This window comes from Ctenocephalides felis, unplaced genomic scaffold (genome assembly GCF_003426905.1).
Source record: "Ctenocephalides felis isolate EL2017-DRISC unplaced genomic scaffold, ASM342690v1 CF-g0.4_SCAFFOLD_01217, whole genome shotgun sequence".
Taxonomy (NCBI): domain Eukaryota; kingdom Metazoa; phylum Arthropoda; class Insecta; order Siphonaptera; family Pulicidae; genus Ctenocephalides; species Ctenocephalides felis.
The window spans coordinates 15,158-32,733 of NW_020537371.1; the positions used below are offsets into that span (position 1 = coordinate 15,158).

The 17,576-nt window shown below is 27.6% G+C and overlaps 2 protein-coding genes across 2 annotated transcripts; one reads left to right on the top strand and one right to left on the bottom strand.

The window, feature by feature from the left end:
• The first annotated feature begins 3,639 nt into the window (after window positions 1-3,639).
• On the top strand, window positions 3,640-14,014 carry LOC113369294 (AP-1 complex subunit sigma-2-like). Its single transcript, XM_026610074.1, has 5 exons — window positions 3,640-3,734; window positions 3,803-3,981; window positions 4,051-4,159; window positions 5,518-5,655; window positions 13,807-14,014. The coding sequence occupies exons 1-5, from the start codon at window positions 3,732-3,734 to the stop codon at window positions 13,849-13,851; spliced, it is 474 nt and encodes a 157-aa protein (XP_026465859.1). The 5' UTR covers window positions 3,640-3,731; the 3' UTR covers window positions 13,852-14,014.
• A 2,118-nt stretch (window positions 14,015-16,132) lies between these two features.
• Window positions 16,133-17,572, bottom strand: LOC113369293 (organic cation transporter protein-like; the record flags this gene model as incomplete). Its single annotated transcript, XM_026610072.1, is given in 5 exon segments — window positions 16,133-17,033; window positions 17,036-17,194; window positions 17,197-17,337; window positions 17,340-17,529; window positions 17,531-17,572. Coding segments are annotated over 5 exon segments (1,161 nt in total), but the record flags the coding sequence as incomplete, so codon positions are not given.
• Window positions 17,573-17,576: the final 4 nt, after the last annotated feature.

Consider the following 17,576-nt stretch of genomic DNA (forward strand, 5'->3'; position numbering starts at 1 on the left):
TCAAATGAATGTTAGTGTAACCGTTATATGCGTTATGATTATGAAATGCGTAAATGTATCAAATGAAAAATATATATCAAGTTTGTACTTAAAATTGATATAGAAGTCTTAAAATATGATTTATTTAGGATTGATTATAACTCATAGATATGCTAGTTTACTTGTGTAAAAATAATCGCATATAAATATATTGCGACTGTATAAATGACGACTATATTGTAATCAAATATGTTCTTAATTGTGATACCGAAATAATTCCATCATGTAAAATGTATTGAAAAATTTAATCGGCCATCGCATTTCGAAATAGTTTGCAAGCTCACTTTAGGTGAGCGAGATATGGAATATATTTAATTTAAATTAATTTTAAACTGATATACTGAAGTCATGTAGCGAAAATGATATTTAAAAAGTATTGTCAAATTGTATATCAGGCGTTTTATGTGCCAAAAAGAAAATAATACAAACTTATAATATGTAAACATGCAGTTTGTTTCATTTATTTCTTTCTATTTAGGAATATGTTCTGTCAAATAATTAAATAAAATCTGGTACAAAATGTTAATGGAATCAAATATACATGTCTATAGACAGAAAACAATTTATAGAATGTTTGATCAAAAAATAGTATTTAGACCTTCAAAACATTTCTGATACATTCTCGTGAACAAAATGTTAATGAAATCGAATATACATGTATAGATAGAAACCAATTTATAGAATGTTAGATCGAAAGATAGTATTTGGATTTTCAAAACTTTTCTGATACATTCTCACAATACAAAATGTTAATGAAATCGAATATACTTCTTCATCTATAGACAGAAACCAATTTATAGAATGTTAGATCGAAAGATAGTATTTGGACTTTCAATACTTTTCTGATACATTCTAGTAATACAAAATGTTCATGAAAATCCAATGTACATGTCTATAGATAGAAACCAATTTATAGAATTTTATATCGAAAGATAGTATTTGGACTTAAAAGACTTTTCTGATACATTCTTGTAAACAAAATCTTAATAAAATCGAATATACTTATCTATAGATAGAAACCAATTTATGGAATGTTAGATAAAAAAAATAGTATTTAGACTTTTAAAACAATTCTGATACATTCTCGTAAACAAAATGTTATTGAAATCGAATATGCTTCTCTATACATAGAAACCAATTTATGGAATGTTAGAACAAAAAATAGTATTTAGACTTTGAAAGCTTTTCTGATACATTCTCGTAAACTACATTTTATTTATATGATTTATTTTAAAATCAGCTTTATCTATTTGATTCAGATTTTTAAGAAACAAAAGTGCTATTTACTAATGATTTTAACTACATACATAAACTATATAAACCATAAGCGATTAATTTCTGAATAGCAATTACACATAATTGTACCATCAAATACTACAATATCATAGTTCAATTAAATTTATATTTTATTATACCAATTACAATTATATAATTGAATTGAGAAAACAAGTACTAGATATAAAATTACAAGGGTGAACAAAAACACTAGGTGCATTGAAATATATTTATAATTTGAATCGAATCGAAAAATTTCTTCTTGTTTACCATTATAAATTTAAAATTACATATATTATATATATATATATATATATATATTTACAAAGGTAAACAAATATAAAAGAAAAAATATCAAGTGCATTATAATAAATAAGTATGTTTTGAATCGAATAGCTTGAACTTTTGAAATGGAACATAGTACATTATATGCATGCATTAATTATATAAATATATAATATATATATATATATATATATATATATATATATATATTATAATTATAAAATTATAATGATAAACAAGAAGAAAAACAAGAAGAAAAGAAAAAATAATAAGTGCATAAAAATAAAGGTATGTTTTGAATCGAATGTCTTACATTTTTAAAAAGATACATTATACATTATATATATATGCATATATATATATATATATATATATATATATATATATTGAAAATATAATGACATACAAAAACCAGAAGAAAAGAAAAATTAAGTGTTAAAATATAGGTATGGTTTGAATCGAATGTCCTGATCTTTTCAAATGGTATAATGTACATTATATATATATATGTTAAATATGAACAATACAACACTCATATTTTTAACACACACTTTATTTGGTAATTACAGCTGTAATTACCGTAAGACGTTTTGAGACCATGGTATGCTTCATCTTCAGTGTAATTTCAAAACTTATATGCTACACATTTTTCAATATTTTATTTAAATTACATTTAAGTTTTGAAAATACGAAAAACACCAACTCACTTACAGAGCTTGACACAGTACTAAAACATGTGAATAGATATCAGAAATATTTTAAACAAATCTTAAGTATCGAGATGAAGAGACAGGATGGGATATATATATATATATATATATATATATATATATATACATGGTCTGTTCAAAAAGTACCCGGAATTACTAATAATTAAATTTCGCGGGTCTGGAGTGTCTGATTGTCAAAAATTTTTTTTTATTGTGTTGGTATACATGCCCCTAAAGTATGATGAAATTTTCAGCTATATTCACTGTTTACTTTGTCTGTGGTAGTCGCTAAGGTTCGACGTGTTTTTCTGAGCTCGGCGATTTTTACAATGGAAGAATTGAAAAAGTCAAAGAATTTGTATTAAATTTTGCGTAAAAAATGAAATAAAGTGTTGCAAAGTGCAAAAATTCACCAGATATGGCTCCGTGTGACTTTTTCCTATTCCCAAAGTTGAAGAGACCCATGAAAGGACGGCGGTTTTCCTCGATTGAAGAAAATCGCCGAGAGTGCTCAAGGACATATCAAAAAGTGAATATCAAGGGTGCTTCGAAAATTGGAAAAAACGCTGGCATAAGTGTATTATATCTGGGGGGGACTACTTTGAAGGGGACCACATTAATGTAGACGAATAAATAAATATTTTTTTGAAAAAACGAAAATTACGAAAACTTTTTGAACAGACCTCGTATATATGGTAAAGTCTTGGACTTGTAAATATTTTGTAGAGCTTCAAACAAAGAATCCAAAAAGTAATAAAAAACAAAAAAGTTTTTTAAAAAAACATTTCTTTATTTATTATATATATATATATATATATATATATATATATATATATATATATATATGATGTACATTGTACCACTTGAAAAAATCAAGACAATTGATTAAAACCATATTTATATTTTAACTCACTTAATTTTTATTTAATTTTAGAGATATATGTGTAAGTTTTTAAAGAACTTACTCATATGTATATATATATATATATATATATATATATATAATAAGTTAAACGAATACAAAAATAAAATAAAAATAAAATATTAAGTGCATTACAATAAAAGTATATTTTGAATAGAATGTCTTAAACATTTGAAATGATACAAGGTAGAGTATATATATAACACTCATACATAATAATTTTCAATATGAAAATATTCATATTCATAGCTCCATATTCATATTCAAATAGCTTCATATTCAAATATTTGCTTTGAATACGCCTTCTGATGGTACGCCTGTTGCTAGGTACTCGTGACAGTTTGGTGTTGCCCGATTACATGAATCATCTTTTATCTATGACTTGAATTGTCATTTTGGGCCGTACCATATTTACCTACGTCAACGACTCGGCAGCCGTCAATAGCGAAGTGTTTGATCGGGTTTAATGGCATATTAATTTTAAAAAACAATATATCAAAATGGTAAAGATATTTATTATACGTCGTGGTTACATAATTGGGGTTTTAAACATTTTTTTCCATAATTTTAGATGCAATTCATGCTACTATTCAGTCGTCAAGGTAAATTAAGACTTCAAAAATGGTACGTAGCATACACAGACAAATTAAAGAAAAAAATTACTAGGGAATTAATTACTACCATATTAGCAAGGAAACCTAAAATGTGTTCATTTTTAGAATGGAAGGATGTTAAAGTTGTATATAAAAGGTGAGATATTTATTTTCTTGTGACACATGTGTACAATGTGGCAGTCGTTCAATTAATCTGTATTTGCAGGTATGCGAGTTTATATTTTTGTTGTGCAATTGAACAGAATGATAATGAACTATTAACACTCGAGATAATACACAGATATGTAGAACTATTAGACAAATATTTTGGCAGCGTAAGTATCTTTAATTATTATAGATTTGAGTATACTTAACTACACTTTCTGGTGCACTATACTTACCTTTTTATGGCATTTTTTAACAATTTGTTTTGTATATACATACCTTACTCATTGTATCATAAATGCTTATTTATGATGCTTTTGTTCATGTATAATGGTATGCCTATTTAACATTGGCTGTTATGACTTCATTACTATATTTTAAATACATTATCTTTAACAATTGCCATTTTTGTGCAATATCATTTTTAATAAAATAATACTATTAGAATGTTAAATTGCAAAATATAAATAATTTTCATTTATTTATAAAATTATTCATTAACTACCTGTGCTAGCCAATCTGACAGATACAGGTTCAAACATTTAGCTTGCCGAGCTATGATTTGATGTTATAAAGACTCCCTGTCCCTAATAGCTTCTTTTATTTAATAAAATATTACTATTTGAATGTTAAATAATGTTACATTGAAAAATATAATTAATCTTCATTTATTTATAAAATTGTTCATAACTACCTGTGCCTAGCCAATCCGACAGGGCCAATCAGTTAGCGTGCCGAGCTATGATTTGATGTTATAAAGACTCCTTGTCCTTAGTAGCTTCTTTTATTTTACTATTAACTACTATTCACATGCCCACATCAGTTTGTCTGTGAGCTTTGCATACCTTGACAGGTGGAGATATACTGAACTTATTTCCTAGAGATATACTGAACCAAATGTCTGTGGTTTAAACATGCATAATATTTATGCACTCTTTATTAAAATATTCAAACAGGTTCTGTCAATTTTCTATATGTAATCTAATAAATATAGATTGTGCTTTAAATATATTGTGGGCAAATATGTATATCTATATTCTGTTATACTACTATATTAATATATTCTACTATATCTGTTATATTACTACAATAATTACCTAATCTACATTAATTAATCTCTATTTTTTTCTTATTTATTCATAGAACTCCTATTCAGCATTATAGAAACATTAATAAAATATTTGTTTATAAAATATTTTTAAGCAAATACATAGTTAAAATAAGATTCTGTCCTGAACTTGTAAATACAGTTACTGAGCCCGTGAGACTGAGGGTTAAAACGATAATGGGTTCATTTAACTGTAATGGTTGAAACGAATTTAGATTCCAGATTTCTTTACAATTATTACAGATTATTTAATACTAATTTTTAATAAATTTGACAAATTTAATGAATACATTGATCCTTCTTTACTAATGCTTAACATAACAAAAAAATTTGCTCATTTTGATTGCATTACAATTAGCAATGATTTGTTTTTTGTGTAATTTATTTTTGAAGATTACTAATCACTTATGTATTTTATAGGTTTGTGAATTAGATATAATTTTCAATTTTGAAAAAGCCTATTTCATATTGGATGAACTTCTTGTTGGTGGTGAACTTCAAGAAACTTCTAAAAAAAATGTTTTAAAAGCGATAGCAGCTCAAGATCTCTTGCAGGAGGTTAGTACAGTAGATGATAGTAATGATTTATAAATATCTTAGAACTTTATTGTTAGTTTTATGTTTATTATTGTTCCTGTATGTGTATGTCAAACGTTATCTCTAGTAGAAAATTGATTTGTAGATTATTGAAGTAATTTCTATTTAATTAATAATTTAAACAAATTAGTATTATATACTTGAGGCATAATGATAAATATGCAATGAGGATCTTATAAGCAATATTGAAAGAAACATTTTATTGTTATCTTTGAATGTTGAATGAACTCAATAACTTATTTATTTATAATGACATGCCATGTACTTCAAATTGAAGTTTTGGATATGTGTTGTTTTATGGATTATTATTTAATAATTCAATAAACTTGAACTTGAATAATTTTAAAATATGTGAAGATAAACATTTTTTATAAAATTTTACAATTTATTTCTAATACCAGTTTAACAATTTAGTTCGATGCTTCTTGATACAAATAATACACGTGAGATCCTTTTTGCTTTGTACTTTTATGCTATTCTGATTAATTTGAAGAAAAAAATTATAGTATACTTGAACTATATAACTATACTTTGTAATGCCATACAATTCAATGACTATATTATATATGTTGCCTGTTTTCAAATCAATGCATTTTGATTGTTTTCCTAGTTTGAAGTGTGATGAGCTGTATGTTGCATCCGTTATTGTCCACACGGTTCTATTGAACCGTCTTGTGTCGGTATGTGCTTGAATGTATTCATGCTATTGCATGATTTATTCTGTTTGGATGTGTTAGTGAATTTACTTGAAAGACAAGTATTTGCAAGTGCTAATTAACTTTAACGCATATTCGCTGTTATTTAATTTTAGTAAGTGATCTGCTGATGCTAAATTTGATGATGCCACTATTAAGCAAATACTAACATTTAGTCTGTTCCGTTGCTTTACGAATGTGATGAGTATTCTCAAATATTTTTCCTAATTTATTTTATGCTAATAATTTCATTCTTTGTCCTTCCAGTAATATCATTAAGCATGGTTTTATTATACAGATTTGAAACTGATGCACTGAATATATAGATTGGTTACAATTGGGTTTCTTACAGTTTGCTGGAAATATAGGTTTGATCTTTTATGTCATTTTGAATCACACTTTTATGACAGGCTAATAAATATAGGTTTTAAATTGCACACATGAATGCATGTAAATCATCCATTTTGTTTTACAAACATTTGTGTTTTGACACACGGGTGTTGTGTTGTAAGTCTGTATGAAAATGACTTTAACTCTATTCATTGCGTAAGTTAGGGCCATTTGATGATTTTTCTTTATTTTAATGATTTTAAAAATGAGGTTTTCAAGTCATTGTTCCATTCATAATAAAATGGACCTAGAATTAAAGTATATATTGCTAACTCAAGCCAATTAAGGGATATATTATTTTACAATCTGGTTCTCTTTATATACTAAATGGACATTGATTTGTGTAATTTGTCACTAAATATTTTATATTCTTACCTTGATAATTCGATCATAATGTTGAATACTCACGTTATTTGTTTTATTTTTAAATATTTTAAATAAATTTTATGTTTAAATAACCATTATTTAACCAACCTAAAACATTATTTTTCAAAATAGGTTTTGAAGATTTAATTATTGATATCTTATTTTTTTGTACATGAAGTTTTTTTTACTTGCACAAAAATGTGCATAACTGATGGTACAGTTGTGCGGGATTCAAAATTCTTCTGGAAACTAATTTAACTATTGTTTTAGAAATCAATTTATTCTTGTTGGTTAATATACTTAAAATAATAATTGAGAAATGGTTGATTACATTGGTAAAACAAACATGCAAATTCTGAATAATCTATAAAGAACAGGCTTAACACGTTTTTGCCAAATAATTTATTTTATGTAATGTTTACAAATTACATAAAAAATATCTTAGGGAACTTACTCAATAATTTTAGGAAAACGTCTAATAGTTATTACTATTAAGAAGCTAAGTTTAATATAAATACAATGTTATTAAATAGTAATAATAGTTTTGATGTTATAAATATTACTTCCAGCATCATCTCAATTTGCCCACATTCATTTTCTAGATATTTTTTATTTCAAGTAATAGAACCTAATTGCATAATTTTCAAATTAGCATTGCGAATATGGTAAGTAAATATATTTTCAATCGATTTATTTCACTTCTTTGCTGATTGCACAATGTAAAACTAACTTTTACAAATGCTCACTAGCTTAGTAACTTACAAACATACTTACCTCTTTTAAATCCATTGCTTAACAAAATTCTAAAATTTTTGCGTGGTATACTTTCTGTAATAAGTAGTGGAGTAATTATAATTAATATGCACATTGATTGATACAAACCTCTTCATTTGCTAAATTATGCTTTACTTTTATTAATGCTGTAATTTAAATTAAATATTTCATAAGTCTAAAAAGATTTATGCTCATACTTTTAGAATTAGCTTTTCTAAGTATTTATGTAATTTGTAGACTTGCTCATAAATTTTGTGTATTAGGCAGGTGACTGTGACAAGTTCATATTTGCTACTTCAAGCTTTTCATTAAACTAACATTGTGTACTTCTTAGAAAACTTCTTGCGTTTGTTCACCATATTCTTCGTTTTCAGCTGAACCAACTTGAATGTTTTTTTTTTATTCGAGTTTTTTTCTTAAAAAAAATTGTTGGCTTTGTTAACATTTTACATGTATATATAAATTTATATATATATATATATATATATATATATATCATTATACATATTTTTTTAAGACTTCTTGAAAACTACCAAGACTAGATGTTTTCAAGGTCTGCATTACATCATGGGTGGGTTGAATTTGCTACCAATTTTCTATGAGTTTACTGGCACATGTCAGCACTTACTATGATTAAACACATAAAATAGTGTGCAATTCTCAATGTTTCCAGATAGGATGTTGAAACGTTCGGTATAAATAACATTCTCAAATAATCTTCCAAGTTTTATATCATGTATGGCTTAAAGATATTATACATTGTTAATATTAATATATATATATTATGTGTATTTATGTGCAAGTCCATATCTATAATGTGTATATATGTACGAGGGAGGGGTCAAAAGTTGCTGGGCTGCCTAGGAATAATGATGTTCAGGGGCTTTATGATACTTATACATTTTTTCTAACGGTGTTTATGAATAAAAACGGTTTTGAACATAGATTCGTCAATTTCTTCAAAACGCTGATTTATGGCTTCCATCATTTCCTAATTACTAACAAGATATTGGCCACACTATTTTTTCTGATTAGAAAACAGATATTAGTTGCAGAGAGTTAAATTTGGAGATTTGGGATGATGCGCCATCGAACTACAATATGCAAATTTTAGCTATGGAAATACTCAGCAAATACGCTGGCGCGTAATCATTATGAAACAAATAATTTCCTCACTAAATGAAATTTAATTTGAATCTCCTGCTTCGAACGTTGCGATATTTCGGTTATTGACCTACGAAAGTTTTACCCTGCTCAATGTAATTAATGTATATAAATTCTCTTGCATCTCGAGAAAAGTAGCCAAAACCTAGTTGTCATTATTTACTATTTTTTAATTTGGTTCTTTTTGACCAACCAGGTGTTTAGAAGGTTGTTTATTTTTCAGAAGTATAGTGGTGCCTCCAAACTTCATTAACAAATGATTTGACGCCAAAAATCTACAAAATATTGGCTGTTAGCATACGTGGCACCGATCTCGCACACTGCTTCTCCATTCTCAAATGATCGTGTAAAATAATTAGCATACATTCTTATAACGTCCTAGAAGCCTGCTATACCGTCTACTTCCAAATTATGGTGTTTTCAAAACTTATGGGTTTTTTTTCGATCATTTTTCAAGTTATGACTTAAACGGGCCGTCCTGGTAATAGTTCGTTATAGGTGTTCACACAATCTATTTTTATGTTCCACTGCTTAATATTGATTATCATCTGGAGCCTTAAGTGTTGAATCCGTGTCTTCTTTTAATTTTTTCTTTATGTTAAACCCTTAAAATAGAAGTATGTGATAACTGCATGATTTTCTATTTTTTTCCATTTTAACAAAGGAATGCGATCGAGCTGAAAGTATAAATATAAATTAGTTAGGGAGAGAGCTATATGATGACAATCCAGAAGTAGACCCATTGCCTTCTGGTAGGGCCAGCATCTTTTCACTCCAACCTGGTATATGTATTTTGTTTTTATGTATATATAGAAAAAAATCATTTACGTTTGTCGAGCTTATTTTGTTTTGCCTGGGTACGTCGGACTTAAGGTGTTAATACTGACAAAAAACTCCGGTTTCACCTATATCACTGTTAGATATTATTTTTATCATACACATACATATGTATGTGTATAATATAAATAAAAGGGTGCGTCGATTGTACATGATACATATGTACGTTTATAACAAAATAAAAGGTTAGGTCGATTTAAAAATCGCTTAGACACATATGATTCTCAGATTATATGGATCAAAATACGAAACTTTGCTGAAGAAACCATATCTTTAAAATTAATTCTGATGTCCCGTGGATTGATCCAAAGGTTTAAATTATTAGAGTACCGTAGACTATATATCATATATTTATGTATTATGTATCATTAGTATCATATATTTATATATCAAATTACTAATTATTGTTGTTTATTATAATATTTAAGCAGGTTGATGTAAAAATAAAATTAAAAAAAAATTCTGCCGGGGATCGAACTTGCGAATATCATATGTGTCTTCAAGCCAAACAAAATGTTCACAATCAGCATCGACACATATACGCGAGTTCGAATATTGACAGAGTTATTTTTTTTTAATTTTCACATCAATCTGGTTAAATATTATATTAAATTATAATTATTATTAATTTGTTACATATACTACATAAATATATGATATATGATCTACGGCACTCTAAATGGCTACTCAAAACGGAATATTTCAAAATGTATACCTTTGGATTAACCCACGCGATATCAGAATCCATTTTAGAGGTTTGGTTTCTTAAGCAAAGCTTTCCATTTTAATCTGAATAAAGAATAATATTAGTCGAAGTTCAAGCGCTTCATTAAATTTACATTAATGTATAGATTTTAGAAAACTGGTTGCATTTTTTACCTATTTTTGATATTCAGCTGAATCATCTTGAAATTTCTGTTTGAGCTTCTTTAGGAGATGGTGTTTTATTAACATTCTACATGTATTTATACGTATATATGTATATGCATCATATAGAGTAATTAATTTCGATAATGAGATATATGAAGAAGTTCTTTTGGGGCGATATGTAAAAAAAAACAAGGATTTTTAAATTAATCATTTATTCCCAAAAGTTTCGACATACAGTTTGTCATCGGTGGATATTGAACTAGCACTAACATTAATACACTTACTTGTCAATAATCATGATTTTTTTTTCTTTTTATTAGATAGGTAAAATAATGAGAATTGAATAGTGTGTAATCGGTTTCGGACACTGTAGCTATTACAAGTTCGTTTGAAAAATATTTGAATTTCATATAGATTTTCGTTAAACAATTATTATTATTTTATTTACCTATCCACATAAAAGAAACAAATCATAATTGTTGACAAGTTAGTGTCTTAATGTTAGAGCTGATTTTTGTGCTGTATATGGTACACATCTTTTGATGTAAGATACCAATATCAATATCCACTGATGATGACATTAAATTGTATGTCAAAACGTTTGGGAATTAAAGATTAATTTATATAAATCTTTGTTTTTTTATGTAACATCGTAAAAGAACTTACTCATTTATAATATATGTATATATATATATATATATATATATATATATATATATATAATTATATATACATATATTTCAAAGTAACTAGCAGCCCATTCGTCGAAATAAAAATGTAATAAAGTTTTTAAGAACTTTAATTTATAACTTTAATAAATTAACATTAATTAATTAACTTTAATTTAGATTTAATACATAAAAATTCTTAAATACTTTGTTACATTTTTATTTCGACGAATGGGCTGCTAGTTACTTTGAAATATGTTACAACGCCGAAAAAACTATCAAGATGAATAAATAAATAAATAAACAAATATATATATATATATATATATATACATATATACATATATATATATATATATATATATATATATATATATATCTGTATTAGGGTGGTCCTTAATATGGACATTTTCTAATTTCCTCCCAAGGGCTCAAATGGTTCCAAATTGATAAACAATTCTCTGAAAGTTTTAGCTCTTAATATTGTCTTTTAGATAGAGCGCAATTCAATCAAAGATTTGTATGGAAATAGCATGAAAAAAATTTCAAAAATTTTGCAGAGCGTCGAAATTTCAATAAAAAATGACACGAATTTTCACTTTTAATTCCTTTGTCGCTATGTTATACATAAAAAAATTTTTTTTAATTTTTAAATTTTTTTTCATGCTATTTCCATACGAAGTTTGATTGAATTGCGCACTATCTAAAAGTTAATATTAAGAGCTAAAACTTTCAGAGAATTGTTTTTTATCAATTTGGAACCATTTGAGTCTTTGGGAGGAAAGAAATTCGAAAATGTTCATGCTAAGGGCCACCTTAATATATATATATATATATATATATATATATATATATATATATAATACTAAATACTAATAATACTTCATGCTTGTTATATATTAGTATTACGATTTAATTTTACTGCAATCATACCTTTTCCCTGTAATATTCCTGACATCTAGGAGTAGAGCATATATATATATTGTTTTTGTAATGAAACCTCTGCTAAGTTTGTTAAAATTTGTAGTGCATGGATACAGTCGTAGTGCTCGAGTTGTGATTTATTATTCGTAATTATCTTGAGACAGAGCTATTGCCTATATATTTAGCGTGTGATAATCATCTTCATTATAATTCTTAGCAATTATTTGCTCATCCCATCCATTTCTCTGCATCACTTACCATACTTCATTATTTCACTTGATTTAAGCGATTAGTACTGTTTTAGCACAGTTCAGTTGCTAAATGAAATAAAACATTGTTATTTTTTACACGCTTATTGTGGTGGTTGTTTTTAATGTTATAATAAGGAATGGTTTTAACTTATTTTAAGCATGATGAAAAATTGCATCGAAAATTAATTTTCAATAGTTATGTTGCGAGGTCGATTATCAGTGTATGGAATACGTCATTGTTAGTAAATATTTGCTATGTCAAAATGTTATCAGAACGAGCTGTGATAAAAATTGTAATGTGTGCCTTTGATTAAAATAACGGTTTTATGAGCATTATTGATATTACATATAGATATCACTTAGCACTTATGCAATCGATCAATTTTAGGCGCGGATTAAGATTATCTACACATGACAGTTTTTTGCTTGATTTTATTCACACTATCTTTGTGACTGATGAAATAAATTTAACTTTTTTATCAGATTATATATATTTGTCTACGTTTTTTGTCTAGTAAACTTGTTTTACCGAATTATTATTGATTAACATATTTTAGCTATTTAGTTTTTTTTATTGTATAAACTGGAATTTTGAAATTGATTTAGGCTGAGATCATATGTCGCGTATTTTCTGCATCTCGAATATGCATTTAAATCAAAATTCTAAATAAATTAGCATGCTTATTATTTGATAAATTATAAATTACGTTCAATGCAATTTTAATAAGTTGTTAATTGCATATGCAAATTTTACTCAGCTTGATACGGAAAACAAATTTATTTATTTAAAGAAATACTAACTTTATTATTTTATTTATATTAGCAAAATAAAATACTTTCTATGCGATCTCAGCATTAGTTTAGTAGCCGTAGATCTAATATTATGATTTGGTACAGACAGATACATAAGGCATTCATTATGTTTTTACAATCGTTTAGTTTCGCTGTATAAGCATTTGTTAAATTGATAAAATTGGTTTGTAATTTAGATATATGACCGGTTTTGGGATAATAGATTTCTTTTGACGTAGGCCGATTTAAAATTAATTGCAATAAGGTATAACTGGTACATAGTGTTAAAATGATCTTCTCGTTGGCGTCGCACATTACTTATCCCGAGTAAGGATTTATGGAACTTGTTGAAAATTTTTCTTTGACGTTGTTCTTTCGCAGGAGGAGACGCCGCAGGGATTCTTCGACGATCACGGCTTGGGCTAGTAACAAAATACCACCACAATCTTCGATAAACAACAAAATTTAATTTAGTTATGGACTTCTTCATACCCTTAGATTATTTGTCGATTTCTGTTTTAATCCCCCTGTCATGTCGCTTGTGGAAATATTTAACATCTTAGTTGATAGAGTATAATAACTATATTGAATTAATATTGTGATGTACAATTGCACTGCAAATTCCATGTATTAACTGTAACAGTATTCACAATTTTAATTTATCATAAGTGAATTTTTAGATAAACATTTGATAACTATGTATATTTTTGGTATAAAAATAATTATAATAAAGTTTATTGGTTATAATATAATGTGATTTGCGATACATAATAAATCCCGCCCTTCCTTCAATTCAATTTTAACAATCTTGTAAACTAACTTTGTGTCAGATATAAACATGTCGTTTACTGACAACAGAAATTGAAATTCGTGAATATATAATTCCAAATTGATGTTGACAGAGTCTAAAAATAATATCAATAAAAAACATAAATTTACTTAACTTATTCTAAATTCCATACGTTTTGGCTATAGTTCTACTCTTTATTCAGTAGAAAATTTGCTGATTCTAATATTAAAAACAGAAAAAACAATCCGTGGTATGAGGATATAGTAATGTCTACATGATGTAATATAAATTTCAAAACTGTTGTATTCATAACAATTTTTTACAATTTTACTAACATAACAATTTACAAAGTTACAAGAGATTAAGTGTGCGACCTGTTAAGGAGATATGTTCGTATTCCACCGAATAAAGGTTATGACTATTGTAACCTAATGCATGAATTTAAAATAAATTTTGAGAGAAAATGTTTTTTGTTGATATTATGCCGGATTTTTAGACGCTGTCATATATATATATATATATATATATATATATATATATATATATATATATATATATTTGAGTGGTAATCACTTGCAATAAATCCTTCATGAGATAATAGAAGTAGAAACTAAAACTTCAATTTTGTAAAATATTACAAAATGCTTTTCTCGTTTAATTTGATTTTGAAGTTATACTATTCTGTTACATTTTTTTCTTTTCATAATTTTTCGTTGTTGTTGAAACATTTGTTTTTTCTATTTCAAATAGATGTTTCTATTAATTCTTGATATCATAATTAGCAAGGACAATCAAACACCTGTACTATATTCTAGATTACTTTAGTTTATGTGTACTAAATACTAACCCTGTTATTAGTCCGGTTGGGTGTAGAAATGTAAAACACAAAAATATTCTTTACGACAGAATAATGAACTAACAACTTTCACACGCGTGGGATTTTTTATCACACTGATATTTTGAAGTCTATTGTTTGGACATTAATGGACGTTAGACCCAAATAGTACATGGTTATATTTGCTGAATTATAGAGCTACTGTAGAGGCACAGAGAGGTGTATTAAACTGTATATGGATTGATATATAATGTACATATGAGGTATAACATTGTATGTATATATTGTTTTATATATGCGCATTTACATATTTAACGATACGTGTCTGTACTAACTGGTAAAGTATATATTATATATACATGTATATATATATATATATATATATATATATATATGTATGTATGTATGTATGTATGTATGTATGTATGTATGTATCTGCTTTGTTTACCTTCTAATCAAGATCATGTTCTTGACAGATGTCCTGAAGATGGAACGTACATAGTTGAGAAAGTCGGCTATAAACAATAATTTTATAATAACTTTTTGGCTTTTTATTACAATATTGGATTCCTTGTTCGAAGCTCAATACAACATACATTTTCAAGACTCACATATATGCGAATTTCACGTATTAATTAAATGTCGTTTAGTATGCCCGTTTATATAAAAACTATAAAATTACTTACAATTATAAGACTCTTCTTTATTGTATCACATCTCGTTATATGGTGACGATTGAGTACATTGTTTCAACTACTAGAAACTACATATGACATTTTAGTTTTCTATATCTACTAAATACAAGTAATATTATTGGTTATCAAATCAAATATCTTTCTAATACTAAAGTTTTCAGTATAATTATAAATTAAATTAAAGGTTGTATATAGAGAGTATTGATTTTTTTTTTTTTTCTTAACTTAAATGATTCACTTGAAAAGATTCTTTGGTATAATTTTAACTCAAAAACCAAATAACATGCAGTCTAATAATAATTCAATTTATTATTCATCAATTTTACTGTGAAAAGTTGTACTACTACTCTCGTCGACAAATAATGTATTAATTACCAATCTGTTTGACTATGGAGCATTATACTAATATTTATTTTATAATCACACAATGTATAAAAATGGTCCCTGCAGACATTAAGTCCATTCTTAACTTTATTATTTACAAAATTTGTAGCATGATATTTAAATCTATATTAAATATAATCGCAATATAACGATGAGCATTGGTATAGTACTTCATAATTGAACAAATGTCCAATTTGTGAATGTTATGAGCGATGTGATTTTTGTTTTTCATGAGCAAATGTTAAATTAGAAATATAAGAGCACTTTAGTTTGTACTATGACACCACAGTGTTCATTGGATACATTTGTTCCGCCTGAGGTTCTGGTTCGGGTTCAGTCCTGTTTTTACCGAGGCATGTTGTGAAGCAAGTGTCTCCGACACCGAAGCGTTCTCCATCGTTAAGGGATTGTGGCATTGGTTGCCCTGTCGTTTCTGGTAATATTAAACATAACAATCCAGAAACCAATGAAATGACACCAAATATTACAGCGGGTATGGTCGGATCGAAAGAATCCAATAGTGTGATCAATGGCGTAAGGGCACCAGATAAACGAGCGCACATGGAACCTAAGCCGAGCGCTGAATTTCGTACAACCGTGGGAAAAAGTTCTGCAGAGTAGATGTATATAATTGCAAAGGATCCTGCTATAAACAGTTTTCCAAGCATAACGATAGAGGTCGCGGCCGTTGAGCCTTGTTCAATGTATGCTGCCACTATACAACAGATACCACCAGCTATCATGAATCCACTGATAAGCGAACGTCTTCCTAGACGATCCATGAGAAATACTGTGGCAATATAATTAGGAAATTCAACCAGGCCCATTATGAACAAAATGAGGAAAGGATTGCCATATAATTTACCAGCGCTAAGGGATAATCCGTAATATACTAACGAATTGCGAACCAGCACAAACATACGTTTAGAGTTTTTTTGCGCAAATTTGGAGTTTTGAATAAGTCACTGACTCCGGCTGATGGTCCATCGTCATGACTTACAACTTTTCCTTTAGAAACATAATAGGAGACGTCAAGTGAAAGGCCGCGTTTATTCATTTCTAATGCTTTTGTACGATTAACACTGCTTCGCGAGCACGACCCTGCATCCAAAGCCATCGTGGAGATTCGTCCATAAGCCACCAATGAACGATAAGAAGAACTCCATGTAGTCCGTATACAACTTGCAAGATTTGACGGTCATGTATTAAGCTCCCCAAGCAGCCACCAACATTACTCCGCCAGCGAAAGCAGCTTGAAATGCAATACCACACACTGTACGTTTACTAGCACCGACCAATTCCATGGTCAACACGAATCCGGTGATATAACTTCCAGCAGAACCAAACACACCGTAAAGGAAACGCACTACTAAGAACGATATATATTCGGCACAAACGCTACACAACCACACCTAATACAATTTGTAGCAATGCAGACCAGCAAAAC